At 54.5% G+C, this 12,740-nt stretch overlaps 1 protein-coding gene across 1 annotated transcript; it reads left to right on the top strand.

Moving 5' to 3' along the window:
* The first annotated feature begins 6,709 nt into the window (after window positions 1–6,709).
* GLRG_00741 (uncharacterized protein) lies at window positions 6,710–7,710 on the top strand. Its single transcript, XM_008091426.1, has 2 exons — window positions 6,710–7,023; window positions 7,170–7,710. The coding sequence occupies exon 2, from the start codon at window positions 7,391–7,393 to the stop codon at window positions 7,691–7,693; it is 303 nt and encodes a 100-aa protein (XP_008089617.1). The 5' UTR covers window positions 6,710–7,023; window positions 7,170–7,390; the 3' UTR covers window positions 7,694–7,710.
* The last annotated feature ends 5,030 nt before the right edge of the window (window positions 7,711–12,740 follow it).

Genomic DNA, 12,740 nt, shown 5'->3' with positions numbered 1-12,740 from the left:
CTCTTCTTCCTATCTAGAAGGACCTTAACGATCGAGGTAGTGGACAAGACTGCCAGAGCGCCTTGTCTGCGTCCGTCGTTGTGTGTGTGGTATCAAAGAGTGACACGGGCAAGAGGGAAGACCAACACCCAGGCCGCGTGTATGGGATGTTGGAAGGGGGAGGATGGCCGAGGAGGAGGGGTCAAACAAGGTATTATACAGAGAGGAAAGACGACAATGGGAACTCAAGCCATTGCGCGGACCAATTGGTCTTTTAAAAAAACAACTGTGACCCAAGAGAAAAAGTGATGATGAAGTCGTTCGAGGTGAGACGATTAGTCCCGGGGCGAGGGACAAGGATATATACGCAGATGTGGTGGTGGAGGGTTGGCAGGCATGCATGGATTGTTTAGGTAGTTTAGAGATGTGTCCATGCATGAAGACGGTAATGGTGGCTCCATCCAAACAAGGCAAGGAAAAAAAAAAAAAGTACTTGATGGGTATGGGATGTGTCTGCTGTAAATGTATCCGTAATGGGTGTACACTACGAAGGTCTTGATCTAAGATTGTGGTGCAAGAAAGCAAGCCGACGGGTCATGAAGGTACCTTGTCTAGACTGGCACCTGCTTGCTTGCTCTGTGCGCTTTCTTAGCTACACCACACTCTCGCAGATACGCATACATGCATCACGTTCATCTGTAAGGGTATTGGGGCAGACGAGAGGGGAGGGGGGAGGGGCGGATGGTAGGGGTGGTCGGCGGTTGTATCGGGGTCGGAGAGGGGAAGAAGGAGGGGGGGCGTGTGGGTGTGTGCTAGGTAGTTGCAGAAAAACAAGAGTACATGAGGCAAAGAGGCGTTAATCCGACCTCTTCTACAGATACCCCAGCCAGTGCTCCGAGAGCAGTACAAGGGCGGTACTTGTGCGTACTTGAAGGGGAAGAATCCACCGGCATGCTACAAGTACCTTTCTCTCTCAGTCCTTCTCGCCCACTCTTTGCTGCGTTGCCCACCCTGCCTGCCTCTGCTTGCCTGTCGCCTGTGGCTCCCAGGCTGCGTCTGCCGCCGCCGTTGCGTCTGCGTCTGCTGCCTCTTGTCTCTAAAGATGGGCTGGATTGGCGACCGGCTAGACATGGGCGGGCTGAGGTGGGTGTGGATGGGATCCAGAGGCTGGCGTTTTTGTGGCTCCGTGTTGGGACGACGCTTCTTTAGCAAGCAGCCAGATAGAGATAGCCTGCTATGGATAGATAGATCAATCAGTGTCTCCCGTAGGCGCATCTCATCGGCCTGGCATCAGCACTTGCGACGACTAGCGCCGCGATATGTTCTCGCATCACTTCTTGCCGCATCGTTTCCCATCTGTCCAATATGTTCGCGGCCGTCGGCACGCCCTCGACGAAGGCAATAGAAATTAAACAGGCTAGAGGGCTCCTCTACCCTGACTTCTCCTTCACGCCACCAACTTTCTTGGATCGGGCCTGGAGTCAACCATGGAACACTGTCCGGACCCCGGACCACGGACCATGGACCACGATAGTCAAGGTCTCTCGAACCTCGACCCTTGAATCGAAACGACACGACAGCACACAAGCAGTCAGTCGGAGGCGGCTGGAGATACGGATACCGGTCCCTGCTCTCTGCCCCTTCTTCCTCTTCTTGGCCCCATTGCGCTGTGGACGGCGAATGGAGAAAGGCGAATCACAAGGCGGAGTCGGCCTGGTGGGGAGGGGAAAGAAGCGACCGCAGCCTGTGGAGGCTGGATTTCTGAGGGCGCGGCTCGGAGGACAGCGCAGGGAAAGGGGGGAGGAGCAGAAGCACAAACCTGAGAGGCGACGAAAAGCGACGAGAGAGGCTAGCACCTTTTCCCCGTCCTTTTCGTTGGATGGGTGATACTTGCAAGAGCCTAGTGTAGCGCGCGAATAACGCCATACCCTGCGTGCACCAGGGAGGGTCTTTTTGCCTTGGTTGGTCAACCTTCTCCATTCTCCATGGTTAAGCGGCTAGTTGATGTGGAAAATGGCAGCACGGTGAGATTTGGAGGTCCACTGCTTGGGGTGGGCGGATTCCATCATTCGTTTGAGTACAACCGGGCATCTGCACATCCAGAGACAAAAGGTGGGGAGAATCGGAGGCAGGTCCTTGAGGAGCTGCTAAGCGACAAGGACCAGGAGCAGAGCCTTTCCGTCAATGGTCTTGCCTTGGAGAGTCGCAGCCGAGAGAGGGCGACAAGGGCTAGCTTGGTGGGAAAAGTCCAGGCGAGGTCGATTGGACGGCCCGGCGAATTCGAGATTCTCTCCAACGCAGCGAAAAAGCAAGAGAGACGAAACCAAACAGGAGACAAGAAGATGGGGTTTGACGGCAGCAGGTCTAATCAGAAACAGCAGCAATGACAAGGGAGTGAGTGGTACCTTGGCCGCAGGCTCTCGCAAACCCAGGAGGGGTAGAATCCTGTTAAATTGGAGAACAGCTGCCTCTGGTCGCTAGGTATGGAGGACGAAAAAAAAAAAAAGAACGAAGAAAAAGAGTCGGCGCAGTCGACACCCACTAACGGACGAGAGACCCTGCCTGGCATGGCCTGGGCCGTTGTCAACTAAGTCCCCGGTTTTCCCATCTAACAAACGGATGGCCGTCGTGGAGTTGAATCGAGCGGATGAACAAGCATTCATGCTGCTTATTATGGGGACTCGTCTTTTGCCTGACCCATTATCAAGCAGAGACCAGACCAGACTTGGACAAGCATACGCAGCCAGGCTAGAAGAGGGTCAGCTCTGGCTGCGGACGCTACGGTTTTTGTTGCTCTGGTTCTGCCGTTTGCTGAGGGGTTTCGTGAATAATACGGAGCACAACTTATCTTTCGGACCTGCAGGTCCCTCGACGGATCCTTCGAGCATATCGCTTGCTCGTCTCTGCCTGCCTCTTCCCTAGTCCCTCTCCAGCCTGCCTTCCCGTCTCTCCACTCGTCCACTGGTGGTCAACAGCACGAAGAGGAGGGTGTGTATGTGTGTGTGTGTGTGTGCACGCAGCACGCCTGAACGATGGGTGACGCCAGGCTGCTTGGCTACTGCTGCTCGGAGCACCATTGTATGCCCGGGCGATTCTGATATCTGATGAGTGAGCCGTGTGAACAGAGGAGTGACAGACGCACTGATGTCGCCTCTGCACTTGCATTATTCAGTCTGACCTGCCATATTGCGACGACTGGCCCGACAGGGTTGACGGTCCATGATGCTTCTGATCCTTGCCCAACTTGGCCGGTGCGGTTTCCATTTTCGTGATGATTACGGCCCCGCGGTTAGTTCTCGCAAGGAGGCGCGAATATCTCCGTGGCCTGTAGATTGCCTTCGTTGGGGTTGAATGAACTGTCCGGTGCGAACAAGCGAAGAACCACTCAGGCCCCATGCTGCCGTTGTCTTTTGCAGCAGGACGCCGCTGAGTTGCGGAGCGAGCGCTAGGGGGTGGGGATTACGTAGATGGTCCCCATCAATCATCAAGCCCGCCGTCCGCGTCCCGTCTTTACTCCAGGTGTCCGAGGTTGCTTCTCGCCAAATACCGGGCCGGGTAAGATGCACAGACTCTTGGGGGCACACCCATTCATGACTCCTCCCGTGCCGGCCGAGAGTGAGCACGCAGCACGTCCGGGAATCCAATGCGTGAAGCATGGAAGTTATGTAGCATACGAAGGTTGCTTTACGAGCAGAATGAGCAAAGAGACGCCAGGATGTAATTAGTATGCGATGCTGCGTCTGGCTTGTGTCGGCCGTCATCTCGGGGACCCTCCCCTATTTCCGCACCTCCCGCCAAGTGACCACATCGAGCTGGTACGTTCTGTAGGCTGCAAGCCATGAAGCCGTCAACCTGAGAAGGAAAAGAGGTTTATTCAAATGTGTGTGTGTGTGTGCGTGTGTGTGTGAACGGTCTACACTTGCGTAAGATGGCGATCAACCCTTCCCAAACAGTCCTGGGCCTGACATCAGAAAGCACTTGCGTGGTGTTTTTAGGAGCCGACCAGGACGGTGCAGGATGTGTGGATGGATGGGTTTGGTGTAGTGTGGGACGACGGGACGGGGACGCTGTAGGCCTGTCATGATCTCGATTGAACACGAGCCGAAGAAGACAGGGCGGCGCCTTGCCGTATCTGGACGGGAAGACGTCGTAACTTTTCCCTAGAGAAGATGGGTATTCGCGACGGAATATTGTACGGGGCTGATGGGGGGGATCGGATCGGAACCGCGGATTGCCACATTAAGGTGCGCGAAGCCGTTCTGTAGGCGGTGCATCTCGCAGTGTAGGGTACGTGGTATGATCAGATGCCGGACGATATTGGGGTCCGGGTTTAGAAAAGGCAATCCGAGTGGCACATGGATGGATGGAAATGTCAACAACACCTTGGCCAGGTCGATCTCAAGCCGTAGTTGGGGGGTAGATACGGAGCGACGGAGAGTCATTCCTTCAGGACGGATGGTTGGGGTTGATCTAGTATCGATATTAGCATGCCCCTTCGGAACCACGGGTGAGGGTATTTTTATTCTATGACTTTTGAGAAAAAGGGTGCTATCCCTGTGACTGGTGCACCACTTACTGACACAATAGAACACCCAGTTGATATGGATACCTCATTGGAGCGACACCTGCCGGATCATGTCTCAGCCCACCTATTTTAGCATGAGATAGAGGGCGAGAAGAGCTTGCTTGCCATGGCGTCGACCCATTCATGACTAGGCTTGGACGAAACATGGACGAATGTGACGTGAGGCAAGTTGGTAGTTGACTCGGGAGGGCAAGTCGGTCGTCTTGAGAAAACCCGGTGATGGAAGGCATGAGGCTAGATGATGGTTGTATGGCGGAAGGGTGTGTATGGGTGGGTGTATGGGTGTGTACACGCACGCGTGTGCGCTCTTCCTCGCCCAGCCCATTCATCGCTCGCCTCCACCACCAGCAATCTGTAGATTTCAAGGGAAAGTACGCATCACCTCACACCTTCCCCTTACCTTTGCGATCAAAGCCAAGTAGGGATTATTCTTCACCTTGCCTCTCACATTTTTTTACCTGGTCCACCGACAGCCCGTTCCTTCCTTGCCATTCTCTCCAGTCATTCGCAGCCTGCTGTCGACCCCATTGATTCCGTCTTCCATTCCCGCATCTACCTTCTCCCATCAACAGCACTTCATCTCATCACGAGTCAGCTGTCTGCATCTTCGTCAGCCACCTCGCTTACTTCTTGCTGGCCCTCAAGTTCCTAGCCGCTTCTCCTTCTCTCAACGCCAAATTCCATCCGCGCCAGTTGCCAACTAGTCCATCCACATCTACCGACCTACCTATGTCGGCATCTCAAAAGACGTACCCGATCACGTCCTCCCGAGATATAGACGTATTGGACAAGGGTGTCCTCAACCTCGCAGCTCAACTTGGATTTCCAGCATCTGGTCGCTAGCCCAATTCCCAGATCTTGCCCTGCCTCTCGGCCACTTCTCCCGTACGCAATGGAACGTGAGGGCCGCATACGCCGTTCGCCGGCATGGTCCTCGGAAAAAAACAACCCCAGAGCGTCCCAACTGTCGTCGGTGAGCTAGCCCATCTGTGACGAATGCTTGTCGGCGAAATGTCCGCTTCACGTCGCAGAACACGGGTGATGCGACAATACTCCACACCACGGAACATAGGTAGATGCATCGTTGAGAACCATGGCTTGCCTGCTTGCGTCGATAATGCCATGCCACGACGCGTCTTTCTCTTCACTCGACAATTACGGCTATTCCAAAGCAGCATACTCCGCCGTGCCTTAGGGCTGCTGACGGCTGGCTTGCTTGGGCGTGTGCTTACAAAGTACCTTGATGTGCTATTCTCGCAAAAATTACGTCCATCCGACATTCACCACCAACCAGCGTGGGGTCAGGGCAGGGTGCGCTGCATCTGGCCCCATTGGGAACCTGCTAAAGCTCACAACAGATCACCGTCGCAGGGAACTTCAACGTTAGCTTGGCATTGCACCGCAGTTTCTTTGGCTCGCCGCACGCACTGGTAAGATGCTATTTGGCTACCAAAACGCCTTAGCTGGCATCTGATTCCACCATTTTCCCAGCTGCATTCCGGCGTCCAATGCCTTTGGTTCTATCGACGGCTCGCGCTCCTTTCCGGTGTTGTCCTCTCAGCAACCGTCTATGCAATGGACACTCTACCGGGCCAATGGACGCAAAACCTCGGCATCTGTTACGGCACCATGCGAGACGTCTAGCGCCAGCGACAGCGCTACCACAACCATGGCCCTCTGCATCCCTTGACTGCATTTCAGGAGGACAAATAAACCCGAAGTAATGCCCGAAACCATGTCCTTCCATTGTCTTCCTCTGAACCAAAGAGACTAGGGCGAATGTGCGTGGCGGTGCAGGCACTTGCCGATTGCCATACCTAGTAGTCACGGCTGCGGTGTTGCTCTAGTCGAATGCCCGCGTCGCTTGATATCCAACAAATTACGGATGCATTGGCTCTTATCACAGCAGGAGATGACCCATCATGCAGCAGGTGGCCGGCCGCTGGCCCAGTTCGCTCAACAGTACATAACTTGACACAAAAAGAAATCCATCAAGCAAACAACTCGGAGCTCAGTGGCTACAACGAGTCATGGCCCTCTGTGCAACTGTGAGCAACACGCTACTCTGGCCGGTCGCAGGACACGCTCCTCACCCACGTTCCCGTGGTCTCGAGCCGTAGCGAGACCTCCGTTGTTGAGGCATGCAACACGTTTGTGAACAACGAGGGATACCTACATCAATACCTACATGCATCAGCCCCTCTCCAATCGCCCACTCGCCCACCCAGCCTCGCTATCTTTCCTCCCAACGGCCGTGCTTCCTGCTATACAAGATTCAGTCCCTGACAGAGTCGACTCTCTGCTCTTGGTCTGGCTCACCAGGTCACCTATTCTGTTTTCCCTTGCTCGACCACGGTGATCGCGGAACAGTACATGCGGCATCGCCTCACCATTCTTCGAGACGTGTGTTGGCGCCATGGACGGAAGGGCAACGGTTAGGCCGCAGTGGTCCTTGCGTGGTATGTTATTCACATCATTATCGGATCCCATGCATGCTGCCAATTTATCAGGGTCGAGACTTGTGAAGACGCTATGCCTGTGGCAGAAGATCGTCTCCTTCGCTTGTCTATTTAGGGCGCAAATCGCGACTGATACTCTGGGGCAGGCAGACAGCCAGGGATCTCCCCAGACTGCTTTAGCTTCTTCGGACACAACCCATGCACTTCTCCGGGACTGCTTGAAGAATGACACGGCCGTCGTTCGGATGACACACGGGCCTTCAACACGGAGCAGACTTTGAGCGTTGCCAGTTCGGGCGTTTTAAGAGCCTTCTACCCAGCGAACACTTTGCAACTACAGTCAATTCTCACGGAAGCTCTCTGGTCGATGAACCCACACATACAGCAAAGTCACATTATGCATGGTGCTATGCACTCTTGCTGTGAGAGCAAGCTTTGTGAACAATCAAGTTTTGAGCCGTACAAGCCCACTTCGGGATTTGATGGTGGATGTTACATGGTGGATGGAGGTGACAAACGCTCACTACTTGCTCTGTTCCGTCGGATGTTTCTTCGGGGCCCACTGCCTTGCCTGCACCCACATCATACTCTGGCACACTGGAAAGAAGGAGACAGAGAGAGAGAGAGAGAGAGAGAGAAAGAAAGAGACAGGGCAAACAATGAAGCTTGAGCCCACTTGGAAAACTCTGCATGGGATTGCGGCATGAAATATGCACACTATTATTGCCCAGCGACCCCATTCCGTACTCAGACGAGACAGCTTTCTGTCACATTGTGATCTGTCAAGAGTGGGTGGTATAGTTAGTTGCAGGTGAAATGCCACCCTAGTTCCACATGTATACACGTACATTCTTACGATGCTGACGGCCTTCTCGTACCAGCCCCTCAGCCACAATACGAATCGATCAAGTCTTCGCACGAGCCAACCCCTGGGATTTACAATGGTTCATGGGGTCCGAGGGCACCCTGTGGTTTGAACAGATCGTGATCTGATGCGACCAACACCAAAGAAAGACATAAACAGTGCTACCATGAGCTCCTCCTCACATCTCAGCTGCTCGTCGACTCCACATTGTCAGGTCCCTGCACGATGCAGTGTAATCTACCTGATTGCCAGGCAGGTCATTGCTGATACAGACTGCATAGCCAACCGTTTCGGTTGCCAATGTCGGAACTGCGGGCAAATTGCGCCGGCAGACCCGACGCGCTGCAGGCCGGCATTCGCCAGCACCAAGGCCAAGAAGCGAGAGCAAAGAGCCTAGAACGCCGCCACCCCCTCCCCTCCTCGTCAAGAGACGCTCCAGCCGCTTCCAGTCTACCGGATACCTGTGATAGCATAATCGTTGAAGAGTAGCATCTAAGGGAGAGTCACTTCCGCGAGCTTCACAAGCACTTACGTTGATATAAATTTTGGCACCGGCTCGACATTTCAACCGGTTGAGTAGATGGCCGCTGGGATTGCTATTAATGATCGTGAAGCGCGGTCATTCCGGACACTCCTTCGACAGCCAAAAGCTGGAGAGTCATGCACTCCTCGTACTCGACCTGCTTACTTTGATATCTCACAGCTTTGTTATGCGACGACCACCGTCATCCCTACCCAGTCCTCCTGACCCCCGCGGCATATGTAAATCCATTCCACCATTTTGTCCGTCATCGTACGTCAGGCCCCAGTTTCTTGGGTGCCGCAGAGCGCGCTCACAGCATCGTTCTCGCGGGAAGCCGGACAGGCCTCACTTCCCCATTCGGATGGGCTATGCACCCATGCGGCCTACGATGGATCCAGGCCCTGATGACAGCGCATGGTGGTCAGGGTGGAATTGTGCGGGAAGTGTGTCCCGGGGAAGCAGGCAGCACTTTCCGGGGTGGTTGATCTTGGATGATGTGCATCACTCCTCCCAGTCTCATGCAGTCCCGTTCTGCTATTGGGATAGAATACTGCTATTGCAGGACCAACCGTGCCTGGCGAACCACAGACGCTACGTAGGCACGCAGTGGCCAAGGAAATACTCCTGTACGATGTAAGTAATTCCTTTCTGTTCCCACCGCTTTGTCATGGTGAACTCGGTTGTTTGCTGCTCCAGAACACGCAAGGTGCATATTCGCAGCGTTTATGAGTTGTCCGACGTCTAATGCATGTCTCGCAGGGCACAAGGACCAAGGGTCGATGCGACCTCATCCATTTGGCAGTCATGAATATGAGCTATCGTCTTTGCCTCCAGTTCCGGACGTTTCTCAACGGTCTCTGAAAGTTTCCCACGGAATGTGCTCAGTAGACCTGGGCATTAGAGGCCGGTACGCTTCCGAGAGAGAGAGAGAGAGAGAGAGAGGGTGGGGATAGGTATTGGTGCGGCCGAGAATCGGTCTCTGCTGGTGATGCACATACAGCGGTACGACACCCAGGGCCAAACCCTCGCACAAATGCGAAAGGTTCTGTCAGCTGGGGGAAATCGACGACCCATCAACAAGACATTGTTCTTGGCTGGCACCGGAAGCACTCGGCCTTAGAGGCGCACTCGGCGCCATGCAGGGTGACCTCCATGCCATCATCCGGCATGCTTGTCGAGGTCGATCGGACGACTGTTCCTAGGGCTGTGTTTGTATACAACCTTCCTGTCCGCCGTCCCGCAAGCCTACGACATGATTCCTGAGCCGGATTCCACCAAGACGCTTCACAAGGCGGCAAGATCACGCTCAAAACGAATCATCAACTACCGGTGGCGACTTGAGTTACAGTGCGGCTCTGATGCGGCTCCAGTTGATATGCCTAGAGGTGGAATGTGTTTGCCTCAGGTGAGTCATGCCTCTAATGGGACTCTTTTTTACCTTTCGCAACTGATTGGGCGGACTTCGAAGAGTTCGCCTCGAGCTCTACCGCGGTCCATCTCCTGCAACCCAAGGGATTGACAGTCATGGGGCCCGACTGATTCGGGTCTCGAAAGTACGGCAGGATAGGCGGGCACCCAGTAGGCCCCTCCGAAGACATGGGCGTGATGGTCAAGTGACCCGACGCCCTTCTTTTTCCTAACTCGATTCTTCTCGCACTATCTCGAGCCCTGTTCGCCTCGGGATTATCCTCATGATCATCGTAGGACATTTCCACACTCGCCACTTTCCCCGCAACCGACACTGGCGCTGACGATGGTTACTGGCGAAGGCCTCGGTCAATCGTCCTCAAAATCTCGACGTCCTTACCCTATCGGGCCTGGAGGGGCAGGTGGCATATCGTGGACCCCGGAGAAGAATCTAGATCTGCGGACTCGGTGCGAAGATTCTTGAATACTACCTTGTAGATACTTTCTTCACGTCGAGTAGGTGGCCGCGACCATCACCCGCATGAAAAGAGACACTAGCAAGTGGCCATGTGTTCCATCTCCACGGGGCGTCCTCGCAAGCACCTTCCTGGTACGAGATGGACTTGCCGGAGCAAACCTGTTGCCAAAGATTGGCTGGCTGCCCCTAGCGACCTGAGCAGACCCTGCAGACGCATCTCTTTGGGCGGCTGGAAGGCCGAATAATTTGAGGAATGAATGCCGCAATGTTCTTTCGAGCCCAAGTACGGCGCGAGTGCCCAGCGGCGGGCAATAGCAGATGTGCAACAGACGACAGTCAACCCATACTGCGCGTCCTCGATGACAAGTGAGAAGGGAGGTAACAACAAACCAAAGTACGACCAGAGAGCCGCAAGTGCTATTGCTCCTCACAGATAGCGACGTCGTTGAATATTTTGACTAGGCAACAAATTCTGCCTGGTTACACGTTGAATAGCGACCCTAAGACCAGTGTCCACGAATTGTGTCTGGCTTACAGCCGAGATTGTCCCTCGAGCGTATGAGGTGGAACAATACAGGAAATGCGGAACGTGGCAGCGACGGCGACTTTTTGCTGAGCGATCGACGCCAGCACGGCGCCGTCAGGCACCGTGAGATGGCTTCACTACGATGAGATAAACAAGACACAAGTTGGCGATCTTGATATGAGGCCGAGCTTGAGGCAGTTGATACACGTTACTATCCCCATATGTGATCCAGGTCGGCTACGCAAGCGTGCCATTGCTGCCGATAGCCGAGATGATGTTGGGATAGGGGAAGATGCGGCCCGAACCAGTTCGCGGCTTGCGGCTCCTCGTGGCCCTCGAACCCGGGAGCGGCAACGGTGAAGGCAATCCGATGCAGTTAGCCGCGCTCAGGTCTTTGGTATGGGACGGGGATGTCCACTAGAATCCGGGACATCTGTTCGGGCGTGCTGCAGAGGCAGCCTCACATGAGCAGATTGACGTTCTAGAAAGCTCGTCAGTGCTTGCTTGGTATGTCTGGAAAGGACCCAGGGTGCGTATGGGGATGATTACTGGAACAGAGTCAATTTCGACATTTGTCATGGCTCGTCCTTGGATAACGGCAGCTGAAAAATCAGGACCAGAATCAAGGAGCACAAGCAAGGTCGAGGACGGATGCCGGGAGGGGGAGGGGCGTCAAGCAAGTGTTTGGCAGTGAGAGCGATGACGACGGCGAGTATCCTTTGTCGTGAGGATACAAACCCTCCTCGTCGGGAACGGAGTGAAACAGTATTGGCCTACACGAATTATCATGACGGGCTGTCGTTCTTTTTACATGTTCGCTGCCTCTTGGTCGAATGAGAGGCCAAACTCCGAGATACTACGCTGGGGCGCAAGTGGGTGCCCTGCCCCTCTTCAAGACGTCTAGAAAGATTATATGCAGAACCACGTAGCACCGGGAACGACCCGACTGTCATCGTGGCAAGAGCGATAAAAAAAAGTGAAAGCGTGTGGCGGCCCGTCCTAGCTGGCCCTCGTCCAGAGTCGAAAGTAGCTTGTTCATTCCCCTCTCTGCTGCACGTACCCGTCTCTTCTTTACCCCGGTCTCACTCGCGCGCGGTTATGTCACAAGCATGTGACGGCAGTCGTCCTCCAGCAGCTGCGTGCCGGGCTTGGCTACTTTCGGGTTGAGCAAGCAGTCAGCAACTGATTAGATATCTACCGAATGCTCTCTGGAATCGGGAATGAAAGAAAATGACGCCCCTTGTTTACGGACAGGCAGAAAAGGCTCACGTTGCTACTGAACCCATATGAGGCCCGGGGAAGGGGAGCATGATAATAAAGGGAGACGGCGGTGAAGCCTATCAAGAGCCGTTCCGGCTACCCGTGAGGCGTCTGTCTGTTAAAGATTCGGGGCCCGGCCCGGCGAAGAACAGCGTCGCGAACGGAAGGCTGTGCTGCCCCTGTAATTGAATATAACTGAGCGGCTTGCTATTCTTCTGGGTTGATAGTTCATTACGTCGTCAATGCATGCTACCAAGCTCCTCCAAGACGCGAGAATGCGGCTACGAAGAAGGGCCTCTTGTTGTCATCGTCGTCGACTACGGCGGCACGATACCCGCGAGTCACACCTGGTACATGGCGGGATAGCCCCAGATATCCGAGATAGGGAACGGCCTTCATTCCAAGGCGCAGCTTGTTGGGGGGGTTGGGGGGGTTGGCACGATCTTCTGCGGCTAGGCGGAAGGAGACTACGCTCGTAGCACAAGAAAGACGTTGGACCGGTACCGCATAGCTTCAAGCCATTTGCCCCGAAGGTTGCATGAGAGCCCAGCCCTCGTTTTTATCTATGAGACACTAACCTTCATAGTCCCAAGCGGCCGGCGCGAGAACATCACAGGCCGGAAGACTTCGATATAGGGAGCACATCATATCAAGCCAA

The sequence above is a fragment of the Colletotrichum graminicola genome (genome assembly GCF_000149035.1).
Source record: "Colletotrichum graminicola M1.001 genomic scaffold supercont1.2, whole genome shotgun sequence".
NCBI lineage: Eukaryota > Fungi > Ascomycota > Sordariomycetes > Glomerellales > Glomerellaceae > Colletotrichum > Colletotrichum graminicola.
The sequence above is the reverse complement of the archived record's forward strand: the minus strand, read 5'-3'. Positions and strand labels throughout refer to the sequence as shown.